General features: G+C 42.2%; 1 protein-coding gene across 4 annotated transcripts in view; it reads left to right on the forward strand.

Annotated features, from left to right (window-relative positions):
• Window positions 1–2,011: 2,011 nt before the first annotated feature.
• The window catches only part of LOC146684163 (forkhead box protein J3-like), a 68,354-nt gene continuing 50,213 nt past the window's right edge, over window positions 2,012–20,152 (forward strand). For all 4 annotated transcript variants that reach the window (XM_085443948.1, XM_085443950.1, XM_085443949.1 and 1 more), the window contains exons 1-3: window positions 2,012–2,360; window positions 11,291–11,414; window positions 11,735–12,221. In XM_085443948.1, the coding sequence (XP_085300074.1) occupies window positions 11,856–12,221 (366 nt within the window). In that variant the 5' untranslated portion in view covers window positions 2,012–2,360; window positions 11,291–11,414; window positions 11,735–11,855. The remainder of the gene's footprint in view (window positions 2,361–11,290; window positions 11,415–11,734; window positions 12,222–20,152) is intronic.

Below are 20,152 nucleotides of genomic sequence, written 5' to 3' on the forward strand. Positions count from 1 at the left end.
CCATTTTATAATTGTTAATAAATTCCCCGTTATGCCACGTAACCAAATTTAAACTTATTATTCCACATAAATTGATTATCCACCTGTGTGCTTACACATATATATTAGCTTACCTCGAGAATTTGGGGCAAGGAAGTGGTTTTATACAAAATTTCTACCCCTCTTAGTAGAATGTTTTATATAAATGAATTCCACATGATTCAACCATATTAATAAGGCAGAAACAGACATTAATCCTGAAAGAAAGAAGTGGCACGGTCTTTCCCCCCCCTCATCTCCTTTTCAGCCTCCCCCGAGCACAGCGCACAATAACGGCGAGCCAACAGGATCAAACCGGGTACAGCCAGTCGTGCTGCCCTATCGTCACAAAGTAGGCGGAAGGCAGCGTGGCAGACACATCCCATGCGCAGTCAGCAACAGACGTATTCCCTACCAGCATCCAACCTTAACTGTCATACCATTAACCGCAGCAGATTTACTGTGAAATCTGGTTTCATTTGTTAATGCAAATAAATAAATGAAATATATCTGGGATGAAATCTGAAGTAAGGGACACACCAAGAGAGATGTTTCAATGGATTAAAGTAAGCGAGAAGGATACGTGAACTTCACATTATACACAGGTCATGTCCACGCGGTTGGTCTGCTCGCCGTTTAGGCACAGCTAATGAAATGAATACACTTAGGAACACACACACACACACACATATATATATATATATATTTCAAGAAAAATAAATACATCTATTTTATTTAACTATTGCAGCGCATTGTCTTAGGATAGAGAGCCCTCTGGTGGTAGATTAACACATTACATTCGATTAATCTATCTATCTATCTATCTATCTATCTATCTATCTATCTATCTATCTATCTATCTATCTATCTATCTATCTATCTATCATCCAGATATACGGAGTAAAAGGGCAACAGTGTACAGCCGCTGCTCCTTCACAGTGCCCAGGCTCTGACAAAATATCCCATCAACCATTGCAATCAGCCCCATCATCCAGAGGAGTGCAGCAGTGAGTCGTTTATAAGCCCGGCGCTGATCACTCTCGCAGTGTCCATAAGGGAGCAAGAGTGTACAGTTGATGGAAAATACCATGATGTACTGTAACAGATAAAGCCGTTGTTCACAGTGATAAAGAAGCCTGGCTGGTGTTTTGAGTCTCAGAAGTGAGGTATATGTGACTACGATGACCTGGATGACTGAGAACCTTCACAGACATATATGTGACCGCACAGCTGATGGGCAATGTCTCAAACAAACATGTTGGGATGCTGGTAGAAAATCATTTGTGTAACTTGTAATCGCTGTGTATCTGCACTTATATACGCGTAACACAACGACATAGCAGCAGGAAACTGAAATTTGAATGAAAAGATGGCAAACATATAATTATGTATATATAGGTATAAAAGATTCCGTTTCAACAAATTGCTTTAACTGTTGTCCTCTCCAGGTGGGTGCGCTGTGCCTGCATGCAAGCCTTTCTCATACTCAACAAATTATCGGCATCCAGTCTAAACTGGGGAATACCTATCACAGATAAGACATGACCACAAAGCCCCAAATTTGTTTCTGGAGCAGAACAGCGTGATCTGAAGCGCCACTAAATGCAATTATCTAGCTCCCGCACTGCCACAAAGTAGACAGGGAAACATACTGAAGCATGTTTGCTTGTCTAAGATAATTTGGAGTTTTTTGGCGTGTGGAAGGTGCGGGCAGCCTCTTTCTTTAGTTGTATCCAACCGGAATGCAAGCGTCAAAGTCACTGGCGTGCTCCTGTATTAACGATAAGAACTGTATCCCACAATAACAGGCTCATTTAACAAATATACACGGCACAGTGGGCTTCTATTTTTAAAATCATATGTCTATTCTAATTATATGTTAGGCGTTTATTTTAGTCATAGCAGTGGTAGGCATGTCCTGGCGGAATCTCATTAATATTAAAACCGGGAACTAGTTAAATAGATCTGATTTCTTTTTTTTTTTCCTATTGTGGTGCATGAATTTATCTTCAACGTGCTCCGGCTGGCGTTGGAAGTAGTTCCGGTGGTTTAGCAGCCGAGCGGAGCACTGAGACCCGGGATCTTTGCGTTGATGAGCGCAAATGCGAATAGCGGGTCGAGTCCTCCTGTCTTGACTTGTCGACTGACCACAGCAGCGGTCAGTTTGACGCCTGCAGAGCGCCGTGCGCACGCAGCCAGAGTGACAGCGCAAAGGCACCACAGGAGCTTTTTTTTTATGTGTGTGTCTGTCTTCGAAGGGGATTTTCAAGTGCAGAACAGCGTCTGGAGCTGCTTGAAGCAGAGTGCACAAATTGAGCCGGTTCTCGTATTCGCGTGCGACGGTGAGTAGTCCGTTCACAAGAATGTTTGAATATGTTGCTCATTAGGATTTGTGACAAATGATCGCACAGCGGTGGTGCTCAAAGCCAGCGGTTTTTGTTTTGTTTTTGTTTTTTACTTAACGGCAGGCCATGACAAGTTCGCTGTCTGTGACAATATGAATGCATGCAAGCGTTGCATTGTGCCGTTATACCACGTCTGCTGGATAAAGTCAACTTCCCTAAGTTATTATCTCGATGCTACCGTCGGCACAGCCAGGCTGTCTGCTTACAAGACTGTTAGGAAAGTGGTGCTTAATGGAACAATTATCCAAGCAGTGAATTGTACGGGACGCGCAATACGCGGAGGACAGTGCCGGTCAGAGATTTAAAATAAAAGACTTTTGAAGTGATAACAGGGGAAGCATGAAGCCTCGCAGCAGAGGCTTACAGAAAGCTGAGCTCCACAGTGATGCAGTTGTCTATCCATAAAGCAGTTCAATTGCTTTATGTTTGATATATAAATATATATAATAGCGAATCAGCTATGCATTAACAAAACACATTAATCTTCTAGCTCACATAACAATGGAAGGAAAAAGTAGTGTAAGGAAAAATGATCCTTTTTCCTTGTAATTGGCATTGTTTAACAGCGTGAGGTATTTTATAAAAGTTTAGATTATATGAACACTGGCAGTGTGTCAGTAAGAAGCTGTCTGTCAGTGTTTGTAGATGCTGATGTCTTTGTTCGGTCGTGGATTTCAGAGCCTCTCCGTGTCAAGTTTAAGAGAATGTATTAGGAATATTTAATGTATATTGTATTAAGACTTAAAAAAAAAAAAGACCTAACCCTGATATATACTTTATATATATTGAGAGGGAGAGTATGAATTTACTGAATACTTTAAAATAAATGATTTGAGCTACTTGAAGATATTAACAGTTTAGCTGATGCAGACACAGCTGCCCTTGAGCCATGCATGCAGATGACTTTTCTTTAGTTTTCCAGCGAGCTGAGTTTGGTGATGGTCCAGTTTTGCTCATTCACTGTGGATTTCTTTTCTATAGGCTGCCCATGAAGACACCATAGCTTTAACATCAAAGGTAACCGTCTAATACCGACAGGACTCTTTGTCTTACATTATGCTGCAGTATCTTTAGCTAGCCAGTACTATACAACTTCATCTCGCCAAAAATATTCAGACAAGGGGAGTTGGGGTTTGTGTGTGTGCGCGCGTGCTCGTGTGACAGACTGAGGAAGCGTTAGAGAGAGAAAGCCCTGCTCCTGATTTGGATGCGTCTCTAATTCCTATCAAGATGAGAGCTGTCTGAACAGATTTCTCTCATCATTATTTGCTCTGAGATTTACTTGTGCTTGTAAATGGTGTTGATTGAGGGTAATTTGGCTTTTTAATTGCTGAACAGCTGCCACACTCACTGCTGATTGCCATTGTAGACTTTCTCAGTAGATCACTCATAGACCCCTAAATGCCTCATTAAAACGTTATGCAGAATCTCATGAAACGTGGCGAGAAGGAACCCTTCATAATGTTTTACTGATTTTTGTTTTATCATCAGAAAGGTCGTTGTAATTATCGTCAATGTCAGCAAATGCAATGCCAAGAACCGAGTGTAGTAATGACTTTTTGAAAGTTGAATTAACGGGCTATTTGTGGATGCACTACAGGCGTTTCAGTCTCTTTGATAAAGATGAACTCCATATGCCAGTTTTCAAATTGTATCTGCCTGTCAAAATTTTGATGTTGTCTGTCTGCATATTCATTATGACTTGTAATATATTCTTTTTACGTGACTTCACAAGACGTGTTGAGCAGCCAGGCTTTCTTCTCAGTGTCTGCCAAGAATGATTTGCCTCCCAATTAAAACGTGATGGAGTTTGAGACGCAGAACTTCCCACAAATTTGCGACAAAAGTGGGCTTTGTTAAGCAGTTTATATCTCTTAAGAAACCTACACTTGGTCTTTTTGCGTCACCCTGTTGAATTAAAAAAAGAAAGAAAGAAAAATTACAGTACACATACACACATCCTCAGCATTAAAGCTGCTGACAGAAAAAAGTGAATAACACTCATCGCAGTGCAGTATTGTGCTGGGAAACCTTGAGTCCTGGCACTCCTGGTGTTGACATTACTTTGACACATACCCCACACCTAAACATTGCTTCAGACCGACCACTGCGACACAGTGATGACTCTCCCTGACAGCAAGCGCTTTCTCCCAGCAGCACAGTCGGCCCAGAGCACAACCCAATCCCAAATGGAGGTCCCAGTCCCATCAAGGGTGAGCGGGATGTTGGGGAGCAAATCATGGAGAGGCCCCACATCCGGCTGCGAGACATTACAGGGCAGCTCAAGAGATTCCGTGTCCAAAGTGGGCTGTTAAGTTGAATCTTGTCTCATCTTAACATTTTTATTTGAATCTTTTCATCCATTCCACCGAAAACCACCATCTGTGATGTACTCACTGCTCTGATTTCAACAGTTCAGTCACTGCTAACCAGTTCTTCCCATTTCATTTTTTCCCCTTACCATCAGGGTGATGATGTCGCTGTTGCGGCATCTTCGATATCATTCAGCTTCTCTAGTAAGTTTGTCCTGCGGTCAGATCTACTCCGACTCCACCATCTTAGACCGCAGCCGATGGTTCTCCTTGTTCTGCTGCGAGCTGGAGAGCCACACCAGCCAGAGTCTGCTGCAGGCGGAGAACTGCAAAGCAGAACAAGAACTACGATCGACAGCTGGAGTCAGAAGAGTTGGGAGTCTGTCAGTGGGATGAAACGCTCTCTGGAGAGGCAGTTAAATATACTGCTTCGATATTTATTTGTCAGAAAGCGGCAATTAAAGTGTTTGCGGAGAGGCACCTTATATGCGCTATTAATTAATAATGCATTAACAGAAAAAGAAAAGCCCCGCTGCTACTGCCACAAATAGAATCTGTGGGAAACGCTGTGTCGGGACAAGCAGCAACTTTACGCATGAGGCAGGTGGTTTTATTGTTCTTGCAGATTGGTGTAGAATCAATCCCAGCATCCTGGTGCCTGGGCGGTGCTCATATAGAGTTTTGCTTTATTGATTAAACCCAGCATGATCAGTGTTAGCACGCATTATTTCAGTCTTTTTTTTTCTCTTTTTTTTGCAGCTCATAAGTAAAATCCAATCTCTTTGACATGCTGTGGAAAAATATTTTGCCTGAATTTACAGCAGCATTGACGCCTGTAAGCAGACACACTGTGTGCTCGCCTTATTACACATGTGCTGTTAAAGACGGTCGGTGTTTAACCCTGGAAAGATCTGTTTGCTTAATGAAGAACTTAATAAGTAACAATATGCTTTTAGCAAACACAGACACCCACGCTCCTCTGTTACACAGATTGATCCCTGAGAGCCATCTTCCACTCTTTATCGTGGACACTTCCGCTAGAGGGGTTGTAATTTAGCTGCCTTGCTCGAAGATAGCGTGGCAGTAGCTATTAAAAGAGGTGAGGAGGTGGTCTCGTTTGGTTTAGCAAGAAAACCCTTTAATCTGCCTCTGTAATTACCAGGCCATTACTGCGTTACTAGGGCATCAGGTCACTTTAATTACCTCCGGTCAAATCAATAATCAACTGTTTAAATAATTAAAGTGATTGTTTAGATGACCCGATGTTACCCGTAGATATGAAAAGCGTCATGCCCTGGCTGCTATACATTGATTAGCCACAAGATTAAAACTGGGGTGACCACCACCCCACCACCCCATCAGCCTTGTACCTGAGCATCCTGCTTGATCTGATTTGGATCTGGGGAGCTTTGAAAGCCTCGGGGTCTCTGTGGTGTTCCTTGAGCCGCTTCTGAGCTCTTATGCCGATGTGGCGAGGCGTCATGTGCTGATGTGCTGTCTTTTGCTGTAGCAAAGGGGAGGGAGCATGGTCTGCAATCATTTTTAAGTGGGTGGCATATTTGAAAGTAACATACACATGAATGCAGGAACTGAGGTTTCCCAGCATTACGCTGCATTGTAATGAGATGATTATTAGTCATACTTGATAGCTGTTCATTTCCCCTTTTAGTTGTTTTTATGTTTTGGCTGATATACATATCTACGCAGATGATGTTTGGCAATCTAACGCGGCGGTCTCCGTCGTCTGGCTGGGAAGGCGATATTTTCGACAAGGCATTAGAGCAGACTTTCTCTCTTTTTAAGTCCCTCTAAGTTCCCTGAGTGCTCCCAGTCACTGTGATTTTTTGTCATGTCCCCAGGAAAGTACACATAATTTGAATTCGAATGTAGCAAATCCTTTTATCTTGTCAAAATCCTCTTTGATTCTGTTAGTAAAAGCATTGCTATGATTTGGAGGGGGAAAGAAAAAAGAAAGATAAGTAAAAGATAAGATAGGGGATGATCACTTTTAAAGGGCCGTCATTTGGATTGAACTCGCCAGCAGCGTTGCCTGCAAGACGAGAGATGCAAAGCTTCCACTGCTAACCTGATGTAAAGCTTGCATCTTGCACAAGCTGAGAGCGCTCTGCTACTCTGGTTAGGTTTTAATGAGTAACAATTGTTAGCCAATTTGCATGTAAAACAATGCAATTATAAACAAGCATCAAAAAGCTGTAATACTTCTAAAAATGTAAATGACTCTCCATTATAAAGTGCAACAAAACCTAAGCCATGCCTCCAAGCCAGGGCTTCTAGGTTTTTGGATGCTTGCTTCCATTATTAATGCTATTCACAAGCCAAACTTTTTTAGGTTGGTGCAGTTGGGCGCTTTAATCTATTTTTGCTGTAAATTAATGAATTTTTAAAGAGGACTAGTCCTCGCTGAATAGGGCTGGATGTGGGAATGTAGTTTGAGTCGTGGTGACGCAGTGCTATAGCCCTCTTTACTGTGCGAAGCGTGAGTTCACAAACAGCATCCCATCGCTCTCTCGGGACCTTTCGTTGGGGGATTTTTCCGAAATGCTGCACTCCTATGTTTTATTTATGACAAAATATGCCTTTTTAACTTTGCCGTTGTCAGAATCTGGAATTTTGATAGCTCTTTCCTAGTTGGTGCTAGTAAGTCTTCTGGGTCGCTAACTCCCTCTACCTTGGCAGATGTTTTCAGGTGTAATGTTCTGTGTGGGCTTAGCGAGTTAAATATTTTATTCTAGGCCTTGAGGGATTCAGTGGAACCTACTGATTTTTCTTGCCTTCTTTCAGTCAGATTTTCTTTCAGACTTGAGAAAAACAGTGTGAGTCAGTAATGTTCTGTTTCAGTAGCGATGCCACCGGATTGACTCGGTTGACACGAGCCAGCCAGCAGGTTTCATACACACACACACACACACACACCCAGAGAAAAAAAATGATTAAAGTGTTGTTCTGTTATGGATAAATTATTATCCTTGGTATGAATGTATCCACTTTTTTTTCTTCTTCTTCTTCTTTCTTTCAAACTTTCATTTTCCTGACCACTCTCTTCTTTAAAGACTCAATGTATCTCACTGTGTAACAGTGCGTTACATCGATGCCTCTCCAGGTCTCCTTTTAAAAACAAGTAGACAGTATCAAGTTATAATTGCTTAACCCAGCTCCATTGAGGGATAAGGAAACAGCCACTGCGAGGGCATCTGATTTGCCTTGATATCTCATAATTGAACCTTTTCAGGGGTGTGCTTTCTGTGCTGAAGCAGAAAGTAATTAAGATGTTCAATACGGGTTTTTTGGACCTTTTCCTTCTTCCTTTGAATGGCCCACACTTTGAGACATGACAGCGCTCAGTGTGCCTACAGACTTTTCTTTTGACACATTAGCCTTACCCTTGCCAAGGCAGTCCTTCCCAGAAACCCCCTCTGCTCTGCACGCTCCGGGTGGGTATTTTGTCATTACTTCATTTTCCTCTGAAAATATTTTGATGCCTCTTTCCTTTTGGCTCCCTCCTCCTCCCCCCAGCCCACCTCGCTTTCTCTCACCCATCCCCCGTCACTCCATTCAAAGTTCTCTATTAAAATGCAGAACTGTAAAGCCTCTCTCAGTCTAAAAGCCTGCTAGCAGCAGGGGACTGTTAGCTGTTAGTGATGCATACAGCTGAGTGAGTGCATCACAGCTACAAAGTCTAATGGGTGAATACATTCAATCACACACATACCCTCAACTCTTTTAAAGGGACAATGTTCACAGTCATGAAAGCTCTATCCACAGTGCAGAGAGTGATGTGTTTAAATTCTTAGGAGATTTCTTGTTCATAAATGTCTAAATCCTTGCTTTTTTTTTTTTTAAAAATGCTTGTAATCTCTTCTTTAACTGCCAACTAATATATCACAACTGTCACACTAAGAAAGTTAATATTTTACATTCTTCTTTTTTTGTTCTTTGATGGGTGAAAGATAAGAAATCTAAAATATCTTGTTTTTTAAGCGTAATGCAAACCGCTTCTGTCTCTGAATATGCACAACCATACTGAAACCCTGTTTAATGAACCCGTGCCGTTTCTGTGTGATCCTCTGCCAGAATCTTCTCATTTCATCGCCACCTTTATTTCCTCTTCAACAACAGTCTCTTTGAAATAGATCTTGTCTGTATGTTGTTTTTGATGTTTCCTGAAGAGGGATGCAGAGTTCAGCCTTGTAAGGTTTTGACAAGTATCAGCAGGAATTGTGTTGTTTGCATCACTGCCCAGTCACCGCATTCGAAGTAATGCAACAAGAAGAACCTTTTTTTTTTTTTTGGGGGGGGGGGGTGCTTTTTCTATTGAAAAATTTTATGCCATCATCAAACGGCAGACATGAGTGAACTATATGGGGGGTTTTATTCAAGTATTTGAACCAAAGGAGCATTAGCAATACTCAAACTCTGCCACTGTACATCATTTTAGAAAGTATGCACTGCTTTTTCAACATAGAAAACCATGGACAATTACTTGTCATGAATAAACTGTCCTTTCTGATAACGTATTTGGCACTTTTTAATAGAGTCTAGCACTCAAACACGTATGCATTTGGTGTAGTGTAGTGTATTTCTACAGAAGGCTGATGTCTCCCTGATCTGCAGAGATATACAGTGACTGAGATCTCTTTTCTCCAGTTATCACTTTTCTTCCTTGATCCCTGTTGTGAAACACAGTCGATATCATAAAATAAAAGGCACAGTGCTGAGGTTAGCTTAGTCACCGTGGGCCCAGTTGACTGAGCCAACTAGGTAATTGGTTGCGTCTACCCGCCCAGCAGGGCTCCTCTCCCCAGAAGCCAAGTCAAGTCTTCTCTCTGTGCTCTCTTCTATTACTCATCATCCCAACACCTCACTATGCTAGCGGTGTGAAGCTACACCGTGCAGCCAGCCCACGCTCCCAAAACTTCTCAACAACAGCAGCCACGGCAGGTCGAGGCTTGTGGCAGGCTGATTTGCAGCTTGAGCCTCCTTTTTAATGAGGGGAAAATAAGTACTTGTTGTTCTGTGTCTTGTGTGTCACCACCCCCTTCCCCACATACCCTGCACCACTGCAACTAGTAATGCTACATTCCCTTTAGCAAAAAAAAAAAAGAAGAAGAAGAAGGTGCACTAATTAAGATAGCTTCCTGGGATTTCGAAGAGGGGGTTGGAAGAAGCTTCTCCCACAGTGGCAGGGCCTTGAGGAGGGGGACAGGGGTAGTTTTGTGCAAAAAGCCTCATCGGGCACATCTCTTCTGTCAGTGCCGCTTTCCTTGCACTAGTCCCCCCCCTCCACCCCTTGCCTGGGTTGTTTAGCTTGATGAGTCTGGTGCTAAATATGTATTTTTTTCCATGTGTAATTAAGCAGGGTTTTGCAGGAGCTGGGCATTTCACTTCTTTTTCTTCCTTGTATATTTTGCTCTCCAGGGGGATTGGTGAAAAGACAGACAGAGGGGTTTGTGTTCGTCTGTATGTTTGTGGTGGTAGGCAGGCTCATTGAAGTTCTCCCACCTTGATTATATACAGCATGAATGGAGACTGTGCGTGGGCCAGTGGGCTCTTTGTTGTTCAAGGACATTGGAAGGTTATTTCGCAGGATGTTGATAAAGGTTTGGCTGTAGATTTCTGTATTAGTAAGAGATTGAATTCATCCAACCATTATTAACTATTCAGACTCTGGGCCTCTGAGATTTACCTGTATCCCTTAGAGCGTATGTCGTTCGTTCTTGGTGCTCGCACGAAACAAGAAACTGATCTTGAATCAGAGCGAGGTTTGAATGCAGCATCTTCACTCCTGTGATGAGTAACAGTTACATGACATTCTCAGCCCAAAAGTGACAAATCTACAAATGTTCTGTGACTGATTGAAGTACAGAACAATTGGTGAGTAATTTCTCTTGGGTGTACCAAATGATTCCCTTTGTTTTGTCCTGAATCACGCTCAAAGTGCCCACTTCCAAAAAATAGTTCAGTCTCTGTGTAACAGAAGGTACAGTTTTAGGTCCAGTGTTGCTCTAAAAATAGCTTCGAAAATCAAATGTTGAGGGTTATTGAGGTTTCATTTTTTGGGTCTGCCTGGCAAGGACCTGAAACCCTGAGGGGGGAGGCAGTGGGGTGGTTGTGGACTTGACAGAAGAGTGAGACACGTCGAGAGTCGGAGAATTAGAACACCGAGTGTGTGTTTCCGTGCGTGTACGCGTGTCTGTGTGGAGGGGTAGTCAGAGAGGGGAAGGGGACGAGCCTTTCGGCTCCTCCAGAGGGTTGGAATTCCTCCCGAGCTGTTCCCCCCATTTGGCAGGCACTTGTGAAAACAATTCCCCAGCTTTTAGTCACTCGGCAGATCCAATTGCCATTTCCACTTTGGAGGGAATGAGAGTGCGAGGCAATCCAGATAGACAGAACACAGAGAGAAAAAGAGAGAAGAGTTTTAATCGGGTTGGACAGATGCCGAGGCCAGTTGAACGGTTGTGCGATATTAATATCTTATGAAGGATGTCTGGCAGTCCAAGCTCACCGTCTTGTGTGGTTTGTGTTTGTACGTTGCAGCAGCGGCCATTACAGAGGCTAAATGAAGATCTTGTGAACATGCACGAGGGACGAGCTCTACCTTTCACTTCGGTGACTTCCTCAGATGCTGTGGCCCAAAGAAAGATGGAAAGGAATGGGAAGAGTAAGAAACTTAACTCTTACCTAGTCCCCCATGCAGCTTTGCTTATCACTGTATAATTAATGCAATGAAACAATTTGATTAAAGTTTTTGTTTGTTTGTTTTTTTTCATATCCATAGCTCACGGTGCATATCATATTTATTCACACTGTGACAGAACAAGTGAGCAACATGCCAAAATATTTAGTTTTCCATTATACAGCGCTGCACTGTATGCGGAGAATATTCTGCAAGTTAACATCTGTGTGTGTCTGCCAAGTGTTCTTTCTGCTCCAGCTAAAGGAGATGAATAGACATAGTAAATAAACCTCCTGCTCTTCTAGGCTTGAGCCAAGACTGCTGCACAGAACCCATTCAGTGAGCCAACAGGAGATCCTCCATACGCCAAGTCCCTGAGCCGTGCATCTTCCCTTTTGACCCCTGACCCCTGACAAGACAAACACTATGACCTCTGAGCTGGAGAGCAGCCTTACTTCAATGGACTGGCTTCCCCAGCTCGGCATGAGGGCAGCCATTCAGAAGGCCGACACGGGACACCACCATGGCCACCACCACCACGGGCACCACCACCACCACGGGCACCATCACGGGCACGGACCTGGCAAGAAAATGGTACATTTGGACCCAGGAACCACACTGGACCAAGAGGAAGCAGCACAGCACAGAGATGGTAAACCGCCCTACAGCTACGCCAGCCTCATCACCTTTGCTATCAACGGCTCACCGCGCAAACGGATGACCCTCAGCGAGATCTACCAGTGGATCTGCGACAACTTCCCTTACTACAGAGAGGCAGGCAGCGGATGGAAGGTAGGACAGGATATAAAAACTGTGTTTTGTTCTTGTTGTCTGCAGGTGAACTGGTTCTAATGTGAGTCTGATTTCAGAATGGGAATTTTTTTCACAAATTATGATGGCTAACAGTTTTGTAATATTTTATTTATTCAATGATTTATTTAGGTCTGTCTTTCAGCATCTTTGTATGTCAAATTTATAGCGAAGCTGAAAGGATCCAAAAATGCTCCAGGTCTGATCATGTGGTACATCACCAGCCTAGTATAAAGATTAAACTGGGTGGTTCATCGAAGTGTACTTTATTTTAGCTTTTTCATTCATTCAAGACAACGACATGGTCAGTGATTTACTATTAAACAATCTTCGTCCTCTTATTTTAAAGGTTCATTCGCTGTTAACCAGCAAGCTCCGGTCTTTCCTGTCTCAGAATCATCTGTAGGCAGACTCCACAACCTTGAACTGCGACAATATACAATGTTGTATATATACACACTATCCAGTGTGTTAGTTTTTTGTGGGTTTTTTTATTTAAACTCTATAGTACAGTTAGATGGATGTATTGACATTTAGTCAAGGCTGTTTTTTTACGGCAAAACTTTTCTTGCATTTTTACATTTATTTTTCGATTTTAGTTGTTTGCCTCCTTTACTATTCAACTGATTAAATGATTAACTGTCAAATTGAAGATTTATATACAGACACTGATGAAGTTTATCATCTGTTAGGACTGGAGATAATCGACATTGTTTGGTCATTGTTAGATGCTGTAAAATAAACCTCCAGGTAGAAGTTTGTAGTTTTATTCTAGAGCTCAGAATACTGCCCGCTTCTATTAAGCATCAGTCCAACATGCTTCTTTAAATGCTGTATCTTATATCAGTCGAATCGATTATATGTTTTACATCTTAGACATTTTAAGCTAAACCTAGATTTGCTAGGGGATTTGTAGGGGAATAGATTGGACTGAAAACGGAAACTGGATACTTAATTCAGGTTTCTATGCTATTTCACACCCATATCCTTACACACTCATAATGCTAGTGATCAGAATGCATAACCCTGAACCAGTTGTAACCCAGAAGAGCACAGAACCCTGTTAGTGAACCAAGAATGATTGACAGATGCATTTCGTCTCATTCAGATGATATTATTAAATCCTTATGCAAATGTAGCTATGCAAATCCTGGCTAATATGAGCAGAAAGGTGGCTGTGTTATTGGAGACAAATGAATAGATCCCTGCGGTTGTGTCTTGGGGATTCTCTGCCTTATTAGCAAAGAAGGGAATGGATATAGTCCTTCTCCTGACACTGGAAAGGCTGTCTGCAAACTATCAACCAATTCATCTCTCTGAGAGCAAGAACATTTTTCTTCTTCTCTCATTATTTCTCAGTCTTACGCTTTCTATCTTCATCTCCCAAACACTTGCTCTCCACCAAACCCCCTCTCCCCTATTCTCCTTCACTCTCATATTCACTCACTCACTCCCCTCCTCTCTTCTTTTCCCCGCGTCTGTTCCCCGTCTATAATCTTCAGCACACCGTTCCCTGAACGGAGGCATGCCAGGTACGGAGACAAAAAGGTTATGATAAAAGCCAGGTTGTGTTGGAAGAGCTTCTTACCAGTTAGCAGGATTCAATCAATTAGTTTTCTGTTCGGATAGAGAGAACGGGGGTTATAGAGACCATCCAGGATTTCTCTCGCTGCAGCTCATGACTGCCTTTCCTGCTGGTTGTATTTGAGTGCCAGTATGTTTTAGTATCCCGTAATTATACAGCTAGATTCATTGATTTGTGTGTGTAGCTGCATTCTAGTAGCATCATTAAGGCGCTATGCTGATGCCGTTGTGCTTTCCTTTTCACACGTTCTGGCATTTGTTCACTACACTCGTGCAGGGAGTTTTTTGCAAGACACATAACCCAGAGTTTTGTTGGATTCTTTCTAGGCCAGAGCTCTATAAAACTACACAGTGTTTTCATTTGTCAGTATAGATCGATTTAATAAAATATATTGTAGACTTTTAGACTATTATGTTAGCTAACGTAACGCTGCATTTCACTCTTTTCATCCATCTGCTGATTGGCAGCTGTTCACATGCTGCCAATCAAAGAAAGAATTCTCTTAAATATGGAGGAAGCCAGCAAGAAGGAGTTGTTGTAGTCAGGTCGAGTGTAAGATATATAGAGATTATTTTGAACTGTGAATCATCCAAATCGACTCAAGTTGAGTGCAAGAAAATAACTTTTACTGTTGTTTAACTAACTTCATTTTTTATCACTGTTGTATATATAAATTCCTGCAGCTTATAGCATAAGGCCTTAAAAAGGTGCCTGTAACTATACTGTTTTTACACTTTATCGTGCTGCTGTAACACAACAATTTCCATTGTGGGATCAGTAATGTATCTATCTATCTATCTGGAAATGAGCATGATTGTAACTCTCTAAGAAAAAGGGGTTTCTGCCTAAAAAATGTATCGGTGTCCACCTGCTTTCAACGTGAAGGGAAAAGAGCACGCATATATTCCGACATGAGTGCACCAAATCATATTTAATGTTATTTACATTTAGCAATGAATGATTTAGCTTTCCTTCATCACTGGACATACAATTTGCCTACTTATTCGTAGAAGTGAGCGATGTAGCCTCAAAATTGTATCAAAATATACAAATTTGAGATAATTGTATTTATGAAGATACAGGGGGGGAAATACTGAACAGCATTTTGTAGTGGATTGCTGCTTTCTGGCAGCAGCATTTGAAAGCCATTTTCTATCCTTCTTTTCAAATGAGCTGCTGTCATTGATGACAATCAAATGTACTATATGCACTGGCGCTCAACATAAAAAGGTTCCGCCATTTTTGTTATAGTGCATGTTTGAAGTATATTTTTTTATTTCCAGAACAAGAATCTATATAGCACAATTAAGTGGGCTACATGCTGATGTTAAAGGCTAGAAACAAAGTATTGGTATCACTACTTGTGGATTTCAGAGAGCACCAGTGTCGCTGTCGCGTTGTGTCTGAATGGCCTTTTCATAGTGCAATAGTTGTGACACTGAATAAAGTAAATGTAAGCACAAAAGCAGCCGCAAGTGAAAGATAATGCAAGTGCTTAACACTTTAGTTACTGCTTTTGCTAAACTAAAGGATTTTAACCTTGTATCTCATCAAGCACCTGCACAATATAATTGAAATTGAAGAATATTTTCTATCTGAGAACGTTGAGCTGAACTTTTTAACCAGTTGCTTAAATCTCTCCTTTTTTGCACAATTCGTAAAAATGATGGGAAACCATCATTTGGAGTGCAAGTAGCCAGCACTACATTTATTTATTTAGTTTTGTTGCACATCAATAGCTGCTAACATCTGCTTACATGCTTTTTTGGGCTGGTTGTGCTCAACGTTTTTTATATTTTTGCCTCAAGGTTTGTTGTTTCCACTTCCACTGAGAACATATTTATTGCACATTTTGCAAAGTATTCAGCTTTGTTGGAGGACGTTGAAGTAGCTCCCTTTTTTAGGTACTAAATTGCCATTGGAAGCTGACAAGCTGATCTGGCTCTCAGACATGCCAGGGCTTGTGTTCTTGTTGCTAGGAAACAAAACACATGGTGTCGCTATGTCATTGTTATCAGGATTTTCTTACTTCTTTGTTGTTCTTTCTAGCAATTTTTAAAACAAATGTAAAGACAGATAACGAGATTAGTAGGCTGATCAAATCACTTTCCAACTTTTTACAACTAATTGTTGCAAATGAGGATGCTTCTGTCCAGTATAAGATCACCTTAGGGCCAGAAAGCCACTTGTAGTACGCTGGTTGAACTCTGATATGTCTGAGAAGAGAAAAAATATTTCAAAATCATCAACCTGCAGATGAATTAGAACTATAGATGTAAATGTAAGTCACCACGATGAAGCTTTTTTTCTGTTCCCCCCCCCCCCTATATTCATCTTTGAGGAAATGGCTATAAACTTTTGCTTCCTGGATGACCCAACTCCTCACTGTCAGGCCAGCCGTGGCTTTCACAGGGAAAGTTACGTAAGTCCGGTTCATTCCAGTTCAGGTGATTGCTGTCAGCTGTACACAGTAGGAGACAGACACAAGGATTGTCTTGGAGCTACGTTCGGCAGACAGTGTCGGGCTCGCTCGTGCACACGTTGCAAACGCTCGCTCTCAAGAAGCGTGTTTTCTGCATGTACCGAGCCAAGCTTTCAGAAAACACCTCATACCTGGTATCTCGTGTTTGCCGTCTCCTTCACCCTCTGCCGCACGTGCATGCATGCGCGCACACAGATACACACACGCACACAAGCTTGTACACTTGCAGAGAGAGTCCCACTCAGGTAAGCAGTGTACGTGTGCAGTCTACAGATTACACACGGGGAGCTCAGCAGGAGACGAGATGGGAGGTGTGTGTGAGTGTGTGTGTGTGTGTGTGCGTAGGGGGGAGTGCTGTCAGAGAGCAGAGGAGAGTTTTACTACCCAACACACGCACTCCGTCTGCTCTGTATGATAATGTGAGAGTGCAAGAACGGCAGAGTTGAAACCAGGACACACACACACAGCCATACACACCGTAAACACACCACACCGCACATCACAAACGCAAACACGTTTACCAACTTCAGCATACAGTCGTCGACCGCCGTGAGATTGTCATACGTGTGGCGTCTAGACTCGAGCCATGCTTGCGAATGCAGCACGTTAAAGAGAGGAATAATTCGCTGTTATAATCATGTAAATTTCCAAGGTCATGAGATTTTTGTGTCTTAGCTGGGAAAAAAAATGGAGCGCTCTTTTACATCTGAGAAGTAATGATGACAGGCTTCCTCTGGAGCTGTGGAGGAGATTGAGAATGTGAGATGAAATTAAAAAGCACATGCATGCATAAGCGATTTGTTTACAGACCTCGTTAAAGCTTCTAAATTCAGCTTGTGTAACATGCATGCGTAGCATTTCCGTATTTTTGTTTATCTTTTTTTATTTGGAAGCGGAGGAATAAACTGGAGTGGAGATTGGAGGGGAATGCAAACGGTGTTGCATCAGGCTGCGTCATATTATTTTGTATCACTGCAACAGCATTATCTCTCTTATGTTATCTTTACCAGCCTCACCCTCTCTCCCTGCCTGCGTCCCACACCCTACACTGCTCTACTTTCCCATGCCCTCTGTAGCCCCCTCGCATCCTTTTCACACCCACGTGTCCCTCCACTGTTGAATCTACCTTTGCCACAACTCATAATGACTACGCAGCAGGAAACCGAAGCCACACAGGAGTTCTTTTATCTTTTCTTCTGCCTTTTTGCCTCTGTTCACTTTGTAAAAGTAAAGTCATCTGTAATCAAATACTTTTTTTTATTCCAAGATAGATAGATAGATATGGGAACGAGAGCAAGTTAATGAAATGCAGCAACTAGAGGCAATGGGCAACTCAGCTGCTGAGGGCATCTTTGATCACGAGGTGTGCGCCCTGACCGCTTGGCCATCAGGTCAAGCTGTGCAGTCAGGATTTTAAACTTACTGCTGACCTTCAACATGTGGCCCACAGTGTTTTCTATTTAGTGCATTTTGTTTTATCTTAATTAGCTTTCATTTTATGCAGTTTGAATATTTTTAAATTGCACTGCCTTTATTTGTGTTGCCAGAGGTTGTTTTCCTCACAATATTTTCCCACAAAATAATGTTTTCTAGCTCGGTGGATAATGAAGTTCCTCTCTTTGTGTTAAATCTTGAAAGGATTAGTCAAATAATAAGTCATTTTGATAGTGGATTAATAGTTTATGGTCTTTATCGAGCAAATCAAACTGATCAGCCAAGACTGTGCAGCAGTCTTGGCTGATAGCTCAGATGATAACTTTCTGCACATCCAGTTGGCTGTATGATAAAGCTCACACTATTTTGCATATTTAGTTTGCCACCTGTTGGATTGGCAAGCTGCTTTGCAACCCGCCCCCACCCCATCCGTTGTAATCCATGTCATATCTGTTGTTAACATAGCATGTCTGCTGTGTCCTGCGTGCTGATTCTAACCCCCTCTTCCAGCTTTCTGCACATACACAAGGAAGGACAGAGAAGGTCAACGCTGGCAAATATAAGTTACTTCAGATAGAAATCTGCTCTTGATGATAGCGGTCCTGACTTAACAAGCAAATTAAGATTGCTCTAAGAACCAGAAAAGGCCCTTCCTCTTTTCTTTTGTATATTTTTGTTTATTTTAATGGAATTTATTAAGTACATTTCTGTATTCGCTATGATTTTGTATTCTGAATATAATGCTAGAAAAATGTGACCTACTCAGACCTCATCTTAACATTATATTATCTTTGAAATGTGAAGGTCTTCCTATTACTCACCGCTTAAGAAATGCCGCCTAGACCTGTACCTTCACCAAATGGCAGTCTGCACTTACTCACCTGCTCTCTTGCAACCCCTGTGGCCTCAGGCTAGCTCCCATGCAGCCAGGCTAATTGGCTGCAAATTAGCAAGGCCTAATGTGACGTTGTAAAGGGCAGCACTGGCGCAGTGGCCTTTGGCCTTTGGCTGAACATTGTATGTCATAGACAATCACCTGATATGAATCAGCACCAGGCCATTATTCTGAGTCCCGTCCCTTCATGCCTGCTCCAAGGGAGATCTGCGGCTGAGCGCAGTGAAGGTCGATGCTCGATGTCAAGAGTACTTAAGTATGTGGAGGAACTCCAGTGTTGTCATTGGCTGCAGGGAGTCATTTTGTTGCTGTAGGTGCACTGAAGCACCTAAGTTTGTGTCTTATGAGCACATCTCCATTTTTGTCACTGTACAGTCAGTGTGTCTGCACAGCTCCAGTGGTGTAGTGGTACGTGTGTACAGGGTTGGATATGTTTCTACAGCCGCTGTGTGTTTCTCCCCCACATTACTAAGCGACATAGAGCTACAGAACTGTGTCTTACTTACCTTAATCATGTACCTTACTATTCTCAGTTTGCGTGTCACGTAAAACCAGTCGGCTGTACAGATGTGTGTCTGTGCACATCTGCACTGCATCATAATGTTAGTGCATGGGCCCGCATGCTCTGCGCTCATGGTTAACTGATGAGAGAAGCAGCATTGGAGTGTTACTTTAGTTCCTGGCCGAGGCTTTCGCTTCAAGGAAGTTGTTAGAATGTAATGTCTTATGGGAAATTTGCAGTGATCGTGCATGAAGTGGCTTAAGCCACAGGGAAGTGCATTGCAACGGTAGTTGTTAAGCTATCGTAATAAACCATGTAGTGTTCAGTCTTCAGTATAGGTATGCATACGCTTCAGTGCAGTAACTATCTGAAATTTGAGCGCTGTGTTCATTAACCTTACAAGAAAAAAACAATAAAGGCTGACAGTGGCTCTCGTTTCCTTTACTAGGGAGAGGGGGAAAAAGGCAGCAGTTTTTTTATTGTATGAAATACTCTTAAAAAGGGTTTTTTTAAGCTCTCTAAACTGGAAAAACCGTATCATTTCACGAAAACAAACACCTCAATCTCTTGTAAATATATGAGAATATGAAATAAATGTGCATTGGTCGATGCAGAGAATTTTGTTTTGTGTTTCAGTTGTGTATACATTTACACGCTGCATACTTTCAAGTCACAGAAATACACCTAAACTCCTCATTATCCTGACAGATCCATTTGGTAAAGAGGAAAAAAAAGAGGACAGACTATTTGAATCATCCCACTGAACTCCTGAATGGTGTTCGATTGCATGAGTTTCTTCTTTGCGTTGACACCAAAGTAGAACAAAAGCACGGGCTGACCACTGTGGGGCACTGCAATAAATTAAATTAGTGTTAACAGACTCACTTTTAACACGACTAGAGCAAGTTGCCGTGGGAACTGCCCTACTAAACTGGCTGGTCTCTCATCACTGCTTGGAGCAAAACGGCGGTCATGCAACAAATGCTGTTAACTTCCTCTTTCTGTTAAAGGTCGG

Source organism: Copadichromis virginalis, linkage group LG20 (assembly GCF_057382275.1).
Source record: "Copadichromis virginalis isolate Kocher_CV1m ecotype Utaka linkage group LG20, C_Virginalis_male_GT1.1, whole genome shotgun sequence".
Classification (NCBI taxonomy): domain Eukaryota; kingdom Metazoa; phylum Chordata; class Actinopteri; order Cichliformes; family Cichlidae; genus Copadichromis; species Copadichromis virginalis.